The sequence below is a fragment of the Urocampus carinirostris genome, chromosome 13 (assembly GCF_059441175.1).
Source record: "Urocampus carinirostris isolate Australia breed hairy pipefish chromosome 13, RoL_Ucar_1.0, whole genome shotgun sequence".
In the NCBI taxonomy this organism is placed as follows: Eukaryota; Metazoa; Chordata; class Actinopteri; order Syngnathiformes; family Syngnathidae; genus Urocampus; species Urocampus carinirostris.
In genome coordinates, this window is record NC_142361.1 from 27,079,555 (window position 1) to 27,096,718 (window position 17,164).

General features: G+C 36.9%; 2 protein-coding genes and 1 pseudogene across 2 annotated transcripts in view; 1 reads left to right on the forward strand and 2 right to left on the reverse strand.

Annotated features, from left to right (window-relative positions):
* spef1 (sperm flagellar and cilia associated 1) overlaps positions 1 to 17,164 on the reverse strand; it is a 54,339-nt gene that overhangs the window by 13,755 nt on the left and 23,420 nt on the right. The gene's annotated exons all lie outside the window — the stretch shown is intronic.
* Positions 291 to 12,357, forward strand: erlin1 (ER lipid raft associated 1). The gene is made up of 12 exons (XM_088351611.1): positions 291 to 422; positions 4,638 to 4,753; positions 5,156 to 5,237; positions 5,432 to 5,478; positions 7,443 to 7,504; positions 7,605 to 7,730; positions 7,803 to 7,876; positions 9,215 to 9,273; positions 9,381 to 9,472; positions 9,556 to 9,645; positions 9,724 to 9,803; positions 11,210 to 12,357. Exons 2-12 carry the CDS (start codon positions 4,644 to 4,646, stop codon positions 11,378 to 11,380), a joined length of 993 nt encoding a protein of 330 aa, XP_088207737.1. The 5' UTR covers positions 291 to 422; positions 4,638 to 4,643; the 3' UTR covers positions 11,381 to 12,357.
* LOC148354205 (U2 spliceosomal RNA) lies at positions 2,145 to 2,259 on the reverse strand (annotated as a pseudogene).

Below are 17,164 nucleotides of genomic sequence, written 5' to 3' on the forward strand. Positions count from 1 at the left end.
GATATTCTCAACAAAAACAAATTTGCTGCCAAAACTCTGAAAATTTGATTTACAATTTTTCTTGTGGATACAAATTTTCGCTATACGTATTTATAATCACTTACATGCCTGTAGTTTATTGTAGAAGTGCATAAAAACACAGGACTATGTATCCCAAGAAAAATAAATCAATCACCTTTATATTATAATATAACACACATAAGTTGCATAATCCTAATAAAAATAATGATAATTGTTTTAGAATGAATATATACAATATATATGTAAGCGTGACAGGTTTTACCGCATTTCGAAACGTGAATTGTGATTATTCTGACAGTCCTGGAATGCACCACAGAGCATAACCAAAAAGCTGTGGGAGGCGGTTAAAGGGGGTTGAACCTTTGAATGAACACCAGGAGACGTGACTCTTCCAGTTTGTGGTAAATTTTTATTTAACGACAACTCAATATTCCATTTCACACTGCTATATTATAATATATGTTATACATATTATTTTATTGTATTTCAAAAGCGCCTACTCCCCGTATAGACGTTAGCTAGCACACAGCATGTTGTAGCCGCCTCAGTCCGCCCCCGGTAGCTGGTGCACCCAAGCTAACTGTGGCTAACAAACGTCGTTTTTTTTAATTGTGCAAGTAGAAACATGTTTGTCGGTTGCGTTTTGTAATGTTACTCATGGTCACTATTAAAAATGCTTTGGTGTCGACTTATATGCGGTAGAATGTAGTCCATGTTATCGCCATGCTTGTTGTATGTAATTGTGACTTGTCAGTGTGGCGACAGTTGTTTGTGGGCATTTAAATGGTGTGGGCTCTGCAGCGGCAATGTGAAAGTGATTTTATAGTATATCGTTTCCAGGGTTGGGTAGGGTTACTTTAACTTGATTACTTTCAATTACTTTTGGATTACTCAAATACCAAATATGCTAATAAAAGACAAAATAAATTAAATATGAATCAAATTACTAAATTTTGTGCAGGCTTGGGGAGTAACGGAACACATGGAAAGGCAAAAATGATGTTGGCAAGCTGTTTGAATTTATTTTCATTTTGTTTCTGTCGCATTTTATGTTAGTTTTGCCGGAGATCAAAGCGAGGAGAGAAAGCTTACCACGTGTTGTGAGTCATAATTTTATTAATATTTAGTTTATTTTGTCTTTTATTAGCATATTTGGTATTGGAGTAATCCAAACGTAATTGAAAGTAATCAAGTTAAAGTAACCCTACCCAACCCTGATCGTTTCAATGAGTCAAGCTTTGGAACAAGAACTCACTAAATGCATTTCTTTGGAATTCCAAACAGGAAAAGTACAACGTATAATTCAACATTTCGTTCCATTTCTTTCTGTCATTTAGATAATAATAATAATAATAATAATAATTTCCTTGTATTGTCATTCTGTGTAACAATGTACACAGAACGAAATGTCGATTGCACCTGACACGTTGTAGCGAGCCGATGCAGCCGCAGCCAACAGAGGGCGCCGCCGACCACTTTTTAAGTCTTAGGAATGACTCGGCCGGGGCGCGAACCACCGACCTCCCAGATGAACAATTTAGAGATGTATCATTATCATTTTGTTGCATACTTTAGAAACAAAGAAGTGAACGACTTAAATAACAAAGTGCAAAACAAAAAAGAACGCTTGAATAAAGTGGTTAAAATACTAAACATAGCTTACTATCATTTTCACTGTTACATGTTGTTAAAAACTAAGGTGTAAAATGATAAGGTCCTCTGATTTAGTAGTCACTAACTTTGGCAATGTTAGAATGTAATCGAATTCTTTATTGTCATTGATTACATTGCACAGTATGTCACAAAAGTGAGCTGACCCTTCGCATTTCTGCAGAGATTTCATTGTAACGTTTAATAGAATATTATTGAATGAATATTGCTTTAACACAATGAAAAAAAAGGTAGTGGATTACTGTAAAGATAGTCTCTGGTCTGATGAGTCAAAGATGAATTTATTTGGCACAGAGGATTTTGTAAGGTTTATTGTTCTATATTCTTTATCAATTATCTATTATCCGTTATCGGTCAAATCATAATGCGCTACAAAGCCAAGGGGCCGAGACACTTGCTCTCAGCCAAGAGGCTGAGTCAAGGTCCTAGCCACAGAGCCGAGCAGCGATCAGTGCGGATGCACCGTTCCTGGAGGTACTGCAATGCCGGGCCGATGCGTGGAGTGGACAGAGCAAGCTCTTATTCCATCTCCCGATTGCAAAAATCAAACTACCTCAAAGATGGTATACAAATTCAGAACCACAGATGACATGTCACCTCATAGATAGTACACAAATCCAAAATTACAGTTGACAAGATCTATAATTTCCCCCAGCTTAGTCATGTTGTCATGGAGGAGTGGAAGAGGTTTCCAGTGATAACTTGTGAGGTTCAGGCAAAATCTATAGCCAGGGTGATTAAGGTGGTTTTGCCAAATCACAGTGGCTACACAAAATATTGAACTTCAAGAACTTTTACTTAAGGGTGTACCCACCTTTGTTTCCAAGAGTTTAGCTACTAAAAGATATATTTTGATTTTATTTTTTTGGGGAGGGAAAAAATACATTCACACTGCTATGTAAGCTTTACACAGACTACCATTCATTGTGTCGAAGTGATGTTTCCTTTGTGTTTTTCAATTAAACATTTTGATCAAATCTTTGTAAAATTGTGAGGGATATACTCGCCTTTTTGACATACTGTAGTTTACATTGTTTATAATGAGATAAACGTGGCTCTCCAGGATAAACAATAAAGGACTATAAAGAAAAAAAACTAAGATTTAAAAAAAAAAAGAAATATCAAGCTAAATATGCAATATTTACAAGGTAGCGCTTTTAGACTGGGTTAAATTTTAAGTGCATGAGAACATAGTCCATTAAAAAAAACTGCAATTATATTTAGCAGTAACATTGAACAAAAATAAGAATATAGAATAACATTTGAATATAATTTTTTTCCATAGATGTTATTCAGTGTTATTTGTGTGCTTGTTTAGGGTGGTGATGGCTGTGGGAAGGAAGTGTCTCTGCCTCTTTGTATTAAAGGACATTTAGGGTCTGCCAGGGGGTAGAAAATACGATCCCAAAGATGCCAAATGCCAATTATCTTCCATAGTTTACTACGCCAGTTTATAGTAATCTGGTAATACTACAGACATTTTTTTAGGAAAACTAAGAAAATCCAAATAAAATAAAGCATTGTTCTCATCGAATGTGATGATTGTTTGGAATACTTTGATTGTGACAAATGTTAGTTCATATTTTTGTACCATATTTGTATATGTAAGTTATTAGTGAATGCTACTTTGTAGTTTTTTAAGTGAAAACCTTGTCTAAGAAGCACTTTTAACCTAAAGATTACAGTCTTCAATTATACTAGGAAAACTGCTCCATTCTTTCTCAAATATGATTTTAAATATTTGTAAGTTCTGCAATTCAGTAGAGCCACCAGCACAACAAACCACATTCTGGTAAAAAAATCTAAGCAATCACATGCAAAAGTTTACAACCTTTATTGCGAATCACATAGTTTGCATTGGATAGATCTGACCACAAGGCACACAACCACAAATGTATTTCTACAGAGTGAATGCTGGTTCCGTTCAGATGTATTTAATTATACATTTTGAACTACATATAATATTCATTCATTCAGTGTTTTACAGCTTAACATATATCTGCGTTATTATAATTGGGGCTGAATGGGTACGTGTACCAGGCATCATAGATAGATATATTATTCATCCCCGCAGGGAAATTCACAATCATTATTTTAATGTGTTGCAATGGCAGCGTTCCGGTGGCTACTCAAGAATCACTAACCTAAAGTTAAAGGAATGGTAAATTTGTATTAAATCCATGCTCTATTAAGGAAAGCATTTGAGGAAATTTAAAGGTATTTCAATAAAAATATCAGTATTTCTTTTGAAGAGGGAATGGAATTTTATGTAAAACATATTATTGTAATGTCTTATGGGTAACTGACTAATCAAGATTATTGAATTGGTCTTTTAAAATGTCGCGTCAAACATCCCGAAAAATATCGAGAGGAAAAAAAAATTAAGGAATATCCATACATCAAAATTGTCTTAGTCTTATGTTTGTGTGTGATTATGTTGAATCAGATGGTGTTATGATTAATTGGAATGTTACATTTATTATCTGAAGCAAATGATCATTATTCTTTTTTGACTTGACAATATGTGAGTCAATTTACATGCTATACCTTGTTATGATACTTTGGTTGCATTATTTGATTATTGTGGAAAGGGATTTGACTGTCAAGGAGATGGGACCAAGATAAGCTCCAGCTTTTTCCCATCAACCTTTTTTCCCCTTTCGTTTTCAATTTTTTTTAAATCAGAGTTGTTGAATTTGAACAGTTGAATAAAATGTCAAATAAATCTCCAATTATAATGTGTTTGTTGGGAATCATTGTAGTTGAAGATATCCTTAAGTTCAAACCTTAGAAATGAAATCGGGCTGATTTATAAGGGGATTAGATCGTTATAGCAGAGTATTGTTGATCCCTAGCCTTACATGGTCATTGAATACGAATTTGTAGAATACTTGTGTGCTTATTTCTGATTTAAAATACTTAAAAACATGTTGTTCTGTCCGCAGGTGAGGATGATGCCGCATGTCGGGGCTGTGTTTGCAGCGATAGCAGGAGTGGCGGCTGTCTTTCTGCACTCGTCCATTCATAAAATAGAGGAAGGTCACCTTGCTGTTTATTACAGGTATTGTCATAAAACAGGCATGATATAAAATGCTTTGATTATTAAATTAAAAATAACAAGACATTAAAGCATTCTATTTACTGTCTGGTGGTTTAATATGACAAAAAGTGCCACAATTGGTGGCAATTAATTTCTTGGAACAACCTATACAGTCAAATAATGTTACGCTATGATAACTTGACTTATTCTTTTTCCTATGCGCGGAAACTGACGTCACTTGTAGATTTATGATCCACTTTTGAGTTTACATTGTGTGGCAGGCAGAGTAAAATTTGTCAACGTTTTGCCCTTGAGGCCTTTTGCTTTTCTCTACACTCTTCTACTGTAATCAGGAGATATCAATCCGTTACGAAATCCTTTCACAAGCTGCTTCTTGTTTTGTTTTTTGAAATGTGTTTTCAGAGGCGGGGCTTTGCTGACTGGTCCAAATGGTCCTGGGTATCATATCATGTTGCCTTTCATTACCACTTACAGATCAGTGCAGGTAAAAGGTTGCCGTCATTTTAACAAGAATGAGGAAGTTAAAAGTCAACAGTGTGCGTGTCAACATATGCCTAAAGAGAAAATGATGAAATGTGTACACTAAAGTTTGCTGTTTCATCTTGTGATATGTGGTGAAATGGTTGTGACATCTAAGCTATCTTTTGTACTTTTTTTTTGGGTGTGTTTGGATTTCAGACTACGCTCCAGACTGATGAGATCAAGAATGTACCTTGTGGAACAAGGTACAAAAACACAAGACTATCCATGCAATAAAAAGATCACTTTAAAATACTGTAGAACCCAAGGATATGACAATTCATCCGTTTTAACATGGGGATTGCAACCTGTAATTGCTGTATAGCGGAGGACAGAAATTTATGGTATTAGCTAATGTGTTCTGAGCCCCTGTTAGCCCAGATACAAGCATGAAAATAACAAAGTAGTATATAGTAAGAACTACTTATGTGTAATATATACGTATATGATTATGTAACATTGTAAATGAATTTTTATTTAGAAAGAAAAAATGTTTTTTTTGATTTAACTTTGGTGTGATGTGACTTGAGCCGGTACAGTGGTGTTATTGGGTGGATGCACGAAAGGGAGGACACGTCCGTTTAAAGTGAAAAGGGATTTCAAATTTCTAATTGCGCGGATTCTCATACTTGCCTGCTTAAATTGTATAATTTTTAAAAAAATAATTACTCTGAACGTCGACTGGTGACAGCCATATTCCTGTGTGTGCCTTATTCATATTTTTTGATAATTGCTATCTTTGTTTCCACGTTTATCATGTTTTTATCGTTTCCTTTACCACTACGGCAAGTCTTGAGATCCGTAACTAAATATTCAAACAAAGAGAAAGAGCATCGTAGAAGTTCAAGCCAATAGCAGACCAGCATCTTTTATGATGTCTACCGAAAGTAGAACGGCATTTTAGTGACGTATCTTGCAGTCATGCGCGCTTTGCAAAGTTTGAATATTCTAAGCCTTTGGGCAAAATTATTTGTTAAGGCCGTACGGTGTGCAAAATGCTGTAACCAGGGGCTGAGAAAACACCATCCAAATTCAATTCGTTCTGGGAGTAGCTTCGTAACCTGAAAACTTTGTATTTAGAGAAGCATTTTAAATGAAAATGCTCTAATCCGTTTCAAGCCCTGCAAAAGTACAGTATTTCTTTCTTTCTTGATAAATCATAAAAGAGCATCACAACATGAAACAAATCCATGTCAAAATTGATTACTTCGCTGTAAACATAAATGTAAATGTAATGTAAAAAAAGTGAAATACAGGAAATAATAAAATAATTCATTTACCTTTTTGCCTTGCGTTCCCTAAAAGACTGATCCAATGACGTCTGCTTTTGACAGTCCGTCACAAATGCGTGAGGCAGACTTCCTTATGAACGACTTGTCAACACTTTTTTTCCGGTTGATTCCTTTTTACAAATTCTGAGACTTCGTACAATTTTAGTAAAATGTCTTTAATTTGGGCTGATTGATGATAGGTGCGTCCTCCTGACTTCGTATCCTGAAGCACGCTCTTAACGAGAGGCAATATTTTCCCATTCAGGTTCTTTAAAACCTGAAACTTTTTGCCAAAGTAAATATTTCTAACATGCTCAAAAGTGATGTCTAATTTATGAAAACAAATGAATAAAAATGGCACCGAAAAGAATCGTATTCTGGAGATAGAAAGCTGAGAATTATGAATAGCAGACTAGTCTGACGTAAGAGATGGGGAACTGGAAGACTGAATCGGCGGATTGTTTACCAGTTAAAGTGGCACAGAGAATGAATATTTTACTGAATTTAGTGATTTGGAGTGAAAATGAGTTATTGGAATACTACTTTACGTTGTGCCATGCCAATCGTATAATGTTGGTGTACCATAGGAACTTATTCAGCCTGCTTCTATTTTGAATTGCCTCCGAAGAAGAGATGTATGTTTTTGGTGTTGGGTTTCATTAAACCATTTTCCCCCCAAAATACGACTTGTACTCCGGAGCGACTTATAGTCCGGAAAAGAGTATCAATGGGAATCAATTCAAACGTCTTTAAAGCGTAACGGGCACGTATGTGTGCGGTCAAAGTATTACAAAAATACCCAAATCAAGTCTAACCTCTGGTGTACATGTTATTTTCACCTGAGCCTTTGCGGCTTTCCTTTTGCGATAATACCGACACATTTCCCATCTCTCCGGCAGCGGCGGTGTGATGATCTATTTCGACAGAATCGAAGTTGTTAACATGCTGGTCTCCTCGGCAGGTACAACATGTTCAGAAGCAATTGCATAAGTTCCTTTTGTTTCATCATGAGCCCAGTGTCAGCAATGGCCTCGCTGTTTTGCTTTCTGTTCGGTTTCTAGTGGTGGACATAGTCAGGAACTACACAGCCGACTATGACAAAACGCTCATTTTCAACAAGATTCATCACGAATTGAATCAGTTCTGCAGCGTGCACACTCTGCAAGAGGTCTACATTGAGCTCTTTGGTTGGTTTTCTCACCAAATGATACGTTACAATAAACGGCAAGGGAATTGATAAATGTTGTTTTATCGCACAGATATAATCGATGAAAACCTGAAGACTGCCTTGCAGAAGGATCTTAATGTGATGGCACCCGGACTGACCATTCAGGTACCGCTTGTACAAGTGTCAGGGATTAGTAAAGCTGAAATAAAATGTTGTTGGGGAAAAATGCTGCCTAACTTTATTTTACCCTTAATTCATTAATCAATTTTTCTACATTTGTATTTTTTTTTCATTTTCAATGTATTTGATTGTTTATATATGTGCTTTTTTTTTCATTTATTTATTTAGGACTCTACAGATTCCCCTTAAGATCCTATTTTTTTGTACTACATACTATAAAGCTTGGCTTATTGGGATACATTTTTCAATGTTCCCATAAAATATTTTTCATCCTGGTTTTAGTTAAAAAAAAATCTCAATGAGAATAAATATTTACCATATAAAGTAACTATGACAAATGAATAGGTTTTTATTTATTTGACTCCAAAATATAAAACAGATGTAGTAAAATCTGGTAAATTATGATTAAAGTAAGCTGCAAAGTGTAAACACGCACACAAAAAATATAATTTCGATATTATCCTTTCTGCAAAAATGAAATGTTTCACTAGGCCATTTTCTAGTGCATATAGATAAAAACTTGTTTATCATTTTTTTTCATCAACTAAAAACGTTGCTTAACTTGATTTAGCATTTATTTAATCACTTGTTTCTCTTTTTTTATTTATAGTTTTTTTTCTAATTTTGTTTTTTATCTATTTATTTACATTTAAAAAAACGATTCATCATTTATTTGAAATTGATTTGTTTATTTTTAATGCATTTTTAGATTTTCAATTGTTTTTAATATTTATGTATTTTTAAATTTTTATTTATTTTGTTAACATTTATTAATTTTAAATCTACATTTTTAAATTAGTTACATTAAATATATTTTTTCGTTTTTACATTTTTATGTCTATTTAGTTTATTTATTGTAATGTATTTTTATTTTAACATTTTTTAGTTATTTTATTTTTTTTAATTATTTTTTCATTTAGTTTATTTACATATTTATTTAAACTCTTTTTTGTCATATATTTAACAGTTAATTCTTTATTTCTAATATATTTTCAAATTTTTATTTACATTTTATTTCATTTCCATTGTTATATTTATTTAGTTAACATTTTTTAAAATTTAATCAAACAATATAATTGTATTTATCGGAAATTTAAACTGTACTTATTTATTTTTTTCTTACATTTTCATTTATCCATTTTTTTAAAAACATTTTTATTCGTCTCTATTTCGGAGTCATAAAGAATAAATATCGACCCATTCATTCCACTTAAAAACTAGGATGCAGTACAATCCTACTTAAATAATATTTTGCACCAATTTAGAAGGTGTGGAAATAATTTGTGGTGGATTTAAAAGCCTTTGTCTAACTTTCTGTTTAAGGCTGTCCGTGTAACCAAGCCAAAGATCCCAGAGTCTATCAGGAGGAACTTTGAACTCATGTGAGTTTGACCTGGAATTTCTCCGTATGATTCATATTTTGCCAATGGCTTACTCAATAATCCTAAGAAGTTCAGGGGATTGAAAACAAATGTGTAAAATTGCGTAGGGAAGCTGAGAAAACACGTCTGCTAATCACGGCTCAGACTCAGAGGGTGGTAGAAAAGGAGGCGGAGACCGAGAGAAAGAAAGCCATTATCGGTAAACGTGTTTTTAGTTTTCGTTTGTTAGTTTGCGCGTTCTCCCTGCATCTGTACCGTTTTCTTTTTTGTTCGTTTGTTTAGAGGCCGAAAAAGTGGCTCAGGTAGCCCAGATCCAATTTCAGCAGAAAGTGATGGAAAAAGAAACAGAGAAGAAGATCTCAGAAATTGAAGGTTAGATATTATGTACAGTGCTTCCTTTTCATCTCTTGCAAGTGTTATTTATTAATTCGGTGTGGTGTATTCTTTTAGATGCCGCCTTTCTAGCCAGGGAGAAGGCTAGGGCGGATGCAGAGTTCTACACTGCTGCTAAGTTTGCTGAGGCTAACCAGGTATAAACACTAAATGTAATAATTATCGGTATTATCATCTCAAAAATGTTTTTTTCTTTTTTATCTCATGAAAGCAATGATACATTTCAATTTTCACATTTTAGTAAACACTCTTTAAATAATTGTTAAATAAACTTTCGAGGGATGTTCTAGATGAGTGGTAGACAACCTGGTCCTCAAGAGCCGCATGTTTTGAAGGTTACTCTTCTCCAACTCAGGTGATGCAAATTTCAAGCTTGTTAGCAAGCTGTGTGGGAGCTTGATAATGACTCAGGTGATTGGACTCACTTGTAATTGAGCAGAGAAACTCCAAAAACATGCAGGACATGCGGCTCTTGAGGACCGGGTTGGCCACCCTTGTTCTAGATCCAAAAATAATGAATATCTCAGATAACAGTGCAATACTGGTGTAACGACACAAATTACTCACTTAGAAATGCATACTAAACAGGTAGCCCTTTTGAAGACCCTTGTTGGAACCCTAGCTGCACTTTAAAACGCTAGTTTTGGCCCCAAACCCTGCTTTGAAACCTTAAGTGCACTTTAAATACCTAGATAAGGACCAAAACCCAACTTCAAATCACAAGATCGAAACCGTGGCTGTACTTTAAAACCCTACTTTTGGGCTGAAACCCCAGATAGTAACCCTAGCTGCGCTTTATAACCTACATTTTCAGGCCAAAACCCTACTTGGTAACCCTAGCTGGAAACCTTCGCTACACTTTGAATGCCTCGATAGGGAGCAAAGCTTAACTTCAAACCACAAGATTGAAACCATAGCTGCATTTCAGTAGCCTAGATGGTAAGGCGCCCGCTTTGAGACTGGGAGGTCGGTGGTTCGCGCCCCGGCCGAGTCATTCCTAAGACTTAAAAAGTGGTCGGCGGCGCCCTATGTTGGCTGCGGCTGCATCGGCTCGCTACAACGGGTCAGGTGCAATCGACATTTCGTTCTGTGTACATTGTTACACAGAATGACGATACAAGGAAATTATTATTATTATTATTTTAAAACCTTACTTTGAAACCCCAGATAGAAACCCTAGCTGCATTTTAAAACCCTAGTTTGGGGCCAAAACCCTAGTTTGTAACCCCAAATAGAAACCCTCACTGCGCTTTATAACCTGATTTTCAGGCCAAAACCCTACTTTGTAACCCTTGCTGGAAACCTTTGCTGCACTGAGAATGCCTAGTCGCGGCCCACATTCAAATTAAAGATGGAAACCCTAGCTGTACTTTAAAAACCTAGTTTCAGGCCATAACCCTACTTTGAAAAACCAGATGGAAACCCTAGCTGCGCTTCATAACCTTAGTTTGAGTAGCCTTTTGCGCTACTCCATAACAAAAAAAGTATCTCCTGTTGTACAGCGTCAAATGAGTGGAACAATCCCATTTTCTGTGTCTTTTAGCTCAAGTTAACCCCCGAGTACTTGGAGCTCATGAAGTATCAAGCCATAGCGAGCAACAGCAAGATCTACTTCGGCCAGGAAATCCCCAACATGTTTGTGGAAGGCAACTTGGGCACACCCAAAGCTGAAAAAGGTCCTAAAACACCAGAGCAGGACCTGCTGAAATCTTAAACGCGCCGTTCGCACGGAGTCTTAAACCGCAAAAGGAGATTTGGAGGTGATGGGAAGGAAAAAGGGAATGATTGAGGATGACGCTTAAAAGCTTACCTTGCCTGTGAAGCGACAGCAACGAGTCGCTCTAATTTGCTTGTTTACTTTTTTTTAATTTTGCTTTTTGCTAATCTCCTTGTATGCAAAAATGATTGTTGATCTGGACTGGAACGCAGCGGGCGACGCTAATTAGAAAAAAGAGGCGACTTGTATTTTGAGGCATTTCTTGATAAGTTGCGGACGACACCGCACTGCGGCCTGTCGCTAAAAAACGAGAGGACTTGAAAATGCAAACGAGCGGACGAGCTTTTCCGTTTCGATGAGGCTCGCCAGTTCGTCTTATGATGAAAAGTAGTGCCTGCTCGGGTCCGACTACTTTCCGTTTCGAGGTATCTCAGGAAAATTAGAATTAGTCGGAAGGGCTTTCTTCTTGTACTGGATCCAAACGCCCTTTGGAGTTCTTTCTTTGGGTTCGCTAAGGTTTACTTGTTTGAAAATGGGAAGGAAAATAAGCGTAAAAGTTTGCGACGTCTCGGATTTTGCCAAACAAAATAATAACACTACCGTCCTTTTATGCGAGATGTCGTTAATAAGTAATGCTCGCGGGGGCTAGTTTTGAGTTCTCGGCCGGAAAAGGAGTTGATGTTGAACAATGGCGATTGGTCATTCTGTGAGGCATCAACGCGAGCGGAGGAAAACACTAGTTCCTTGTTTTGAAAGAGACACGTGCCGATATCAGGTCAACGCTCTTCCTTCCACTCGCCAATAAACACGCAACCGCGGGGTATAAATCACTGATTTGTCTTTTCTCGATGAGCATTTTTTGTACAATCTGTGAAGTTCTTCGAAATTGTCTTTGTTTTTAAGGCGTTTGTATGCAAGAGAAATGTTTTGACAATGTTCTTAAATAAAACCTATTTTGGTACCTCTCTTGGTAATGCAGTGATGGATTGATTTACCTTCATACTGTCGCTGGTATTCTAAAGACAGCTGCATTTTTTTGGGGGGTAGTATTTACATTTTTTTGCATGAAATGAATGTTTACGAAGAAAAAAAGCCCCCCGCCCCTAATTGCGAATCAGAATTTTCTTTTGCATGCTAGGATAAACATGTAATAAAAGACCTGAAAGAAAAAAAAGGAATATTGTGTGTATCAATTAGCACCTGCTCGCGGGAAAAAAAATATTGATTAAGCAAAAACTTTGTTGATATGAATAATAAGCAAAGATAAATAATTATCAAAAAATACTTGATGTGAAACAAGTGAACTGTTTCACTACATTTTGTCGCTTTGACATTCTAAAATGACAACAGGGCATTATGGAAAGCGGCCGCACGAGTACTATTCGTTTTAGGTTAAAATAACAGGAAAGACAACAACTGCTCTCAGACGTTGACAACTGGGGATAACGGATCGCGGCCACAACTGCATTTCGAGTTATGGCACACCTCCCGACGAAAGTATCTTCTTTCAATCTCCTCTCGTATCAATATATATTTAGAATACTTAATGCTGTTGTCAAAGAGCAACAAAACTGTGTTTAGAGCATCCAGTCATTTATTTACAGTTAAAAGAAAATGGATTGGGGATAATGGATTGCGGAAACACGGGTGCAGGTCATTTTAGGTGGTAATAATGGCAAAAAAGAGCTGCACAGTCTGACAAAAATGCGCTCTGCCAGCCTCCACATAGATCAATATGCGATCGTGGTTATTGGAACGCGGCCGCACAGCTCACTTTTTTTCAGGGACAAAATTGCAAAAAAAAAGCCACGATGACAGACAAAAAAGGGTTCTGCCATTGGCCACTCGCAGGATTGGGGAATAATGGATCATGGGCACTTAATTTTACGACCATCTCCTGGCAAAAGTGCCTTTGATCGCAGCAAAATTCATTCATTATAGGCGGAAATACAGTAAAGGTAAAAAAAAAAAGGCGCTTCCCCCCTCCCTCAAAAATGCGCTCCGTCAGTCCTCACTTGCAGCAATATGCAATTGGGGCTAATAGATCGCAGCGGCACGAGTGCGGTTCACTTTTTTTTATGAACAGAACGGCAAATACATACATTATATATATATATATATATATATATACAGTGAAGAAAATAAGTATTTGAACACCCTGTTATTTTGTTATTTCTCCCACTTAGAAATGGAGGGGTCTGAAATTTTCATCGTAGGTGCATGTCCACTGTGAAAGACATAAAATAAAACAAAAATCTAGAAATCACTATACATGATAGCAGGGTGGACAAAAACTTATTTTCTTCACTATATATATATATATATATATATATATATATATATATATATGCACATACAGTATTTATATTGTTAACATGTAATGCTCAAAAATTGCAAATAATATTTTCTGTGTGTACAAGAGTACACAAAAAAACACAAAAATTGATAATTTACTATGAAATTTATAGATTCCAGTAATGTAACTCGCGGATTTAACGAGTATAAAAGTATTTAGTACTCAAAAGAATATCCATCCAACCCTCAAAATTGAAGATTATATGTTGTATTATCATATGTCATGTTCAAAACTTCTTGGAACAGACCCCAAACTCATAAAACGTTTCCAAGCATTTCCAATCTAGTGTAATTCTTATAACTCCCAACAGAGGGGGCAACAACTCCAGAAATTCTTGGTGTGTAAACATGGACGATAGGGTAATATTTAGCATGCCATAAATGATAATAACATAAATGATTTCGACATGCACTCGTTTTTCATGACCACGAGTGAATGAAGCGGATTTTCAAGCATAACATACATGATGTGTCATGCAAGGGTCAGCTGCTCGAACAGGAAACATTCAACACGTGAGCATGAGGCAGGACTTCCTCAGCCTCATTTTTCAAGGTCACTGACAAAACAAGAGGTCACTTTTATTACCAGTGCAGTTCAAGACCAGGTGGAAACATTGGTTGGCCTGGAGAGAGAGATGGGCGCCACCAGGCTGTACTTGCCCAAGACGCACCACAGGAAATCGTGCCCCTACGACCCGTTTGGTTAAGGTATCCCACCGCTACAAAGAGACTTTAGCCAAGTTGGATTGTTAGTGGGTTTAAAGGGGGACAGATTTCCAGATTAAGGGGGAATAGAGTGCAACATATGAGTGCAGATTTTAGTGGACAGAACGGAAAGAAAGCCGCTAGGCCCGACAAAAATGCGGTCAGCAACCCCTACTCGAAGCAAAAGATGAGAAGGGAAAATGGATCGCGGCCGGATGAGTGCAGGTCACTTTTTAGTGAACAGCACAGCAAAAAAAGACCTGAAAGGCCTTGACAAAAATACGCTCTGCAGGCCCCCGCTCGCAGCAATATAGGATTGGTGATAATGGTTTGTGGCCGCACGGTTGCAGTTCACTTTTTGTTAACAGAACGGCAAGAAACAACTACTGCTCCACCGGCCCCGCTCGCTGAAATATGTGATCGAAGATAATGGATCATGGCCACAAGAGTACATTTCATTGTTTAGTGGACAGAACGACAAAAAAGACCTAAAAGGCTTTGACAAAAATACGCTCTGCAGGCCCCCGCTTGCAGTAATGTAGGATTGGCAATAATGGGTTGTGGCCGCACGATTGCAGTTCACTTTTTGTTAACAGAACGGCAAAAAATAACTAGTGCTCCACTGGCCCCGCTCGCTTAAATATGCAATCAGAGATAATGGATCATGGCCATAAGAGTACATTTCACTTTTTAGTGGACAGAACGGCAATAAGAAGGAAAAAAGGCCCGGAAAAATATGCACTCTGCTGTCCCCTGCTTGCACTAATATAGGATTGGGGATAATGAACCGCAGTTGCACGATTACAGTTCACTTTTTGGTTAAGATAATGGAAAAATAGAGCCGCAACGCCTGACAAAAATGAGCTCTACCAGTCCCTGATAGCAACAATATGTGGTTGGGGATATTGGATCACGGATGCATAAGTGCAGTTCACTATTTCATGGACAGAACAGTGAAAAGAAACTGCCAGATACAACAAATATACGCTCTGCTGGCCCCCATTTGCAGCAATATGTAATCGGGATAATGGAACCGCAAATCACTGAGGCCATGTAGCGAGGACATATTATTATAATACTAATTTTAATCTGAAGTGACCTTACATACCCCAATGATATGATAAACAAATTTAGTTCTTTGTATGTTACTAATATATCAAGAGTATATCAAGATTCTCCTCCCTGGCCAGCAATGACATGGGCATTATATAAGGCATTTTTACCCACACAACAGGGTTTTGTTTTTGATTTAATTTTAAAATTCTTTGAATGAAAAGCTCCTTTCTTTTCTCGTGACCAATCGACTATGATAAATAATAATTATAAACATGATCTGCCCCACCATGGCATTCATAGAATCAAAACAAATGAATCTCGCTAATGCTAATATGGACGTATATCATGTTCCTGGAAGTCAGGTCACGTCCATGTCAAATTAAACCAAATATCGAGACAGAAGAGTGAAAAATGAGAGAGTGATTCACTCTTTCATCATCTGCCGTCCATGGAGCTTTGTGTGCTGTCGATTCGGGCTTACATTCCAAAGGCGTGTGCTGGAGATTCACACTCATGCTTAAAACACTCAAGGCACCGCTTTGTATTCAGGTTTGTAACAAAATCAACAAATAATGAATTCTCACGGAAAAGTTTTAGTTGTGTGTTGGATTTGATTTTCAAAAAGTACTACAGTGACAGGTGTAGGGGGAGCAACCTTATCTTTGTTTTTCTGTTGGCGTTTTTTTCGATTTTGCCTCAATGGAATCATAACTTTAATTCAAGTGCCATTTAAAACCTTGGTTTTTGTGCAAAACTCTATTTTGAAACCCTAATAGACACTCTTGCTACATTTTAAAACCAAAATTCGGGACGCTTTAAAACCCTGGTTTGGGGCCAAAACCCTACTTTCAAACCTTAGTTCGGAAACCCTATCTGTGATTTAAAACCCTACTTTAATATCCTTTTTAGAGACCCTAGCTGTGCTTTAAAACCCTACTTTAATAATCTTTCTAGGGACCCTGGGTGTGCTTTAAAATCCTAGTATGGGGCTAAAACCTTGGTTGGAAACCCGTGCTCCACTTTAAAATCCTAGTTAAGGCCTAAAACTTTACTTTGAAATTCAGAAAAAAACCCTAGTTGAGTTTTAAGTCAAAACCCTAATTCTGGCCAAAAGCCTTACATTGACACCATTGATAGGAACCATAGCTGCGCTTTAATCCCTAATTTGTGGCCAAAACTCGATTTTAAGAGCCTACTCAGAAACCCTAGATGGGCCTTAATACCCTAGTCTGGGCCCAAAACCCTACTTTGAAACCTTAGTTAGAAAACCCTAGCTGCTTTATACACCCGTAGCTTGTGCCCCAAACCCTACTTAGAAACCCTAGCTGGGCCTTAAAACCCAAGTTTAGCGCCAAAACTCCTACTTTGAAACCCTATAGCTGGAAACACTAGCTGTGCTTTAAAACCCCTGTTTTGTGCTTTCAAACCCTAGTTTGGAAATCCTAGCTGTGCTTTAAAAAAATAACTGCTCATCTCTCAGATTTTATTTTGAAAACTTACCTCACTATTATAGTGTTCGAAAATCGAACTACAGTTAATTCCAGATTTCACAGTACAACTGGTTAGCTGCTTCTTGCTCAAAATTGAGGAAGAAACTTTTTTTGGTACAAGTCTCACATCGTTCATCTTTTATTTTGAAAACCAACCTCCTCACTTTTAACCTGG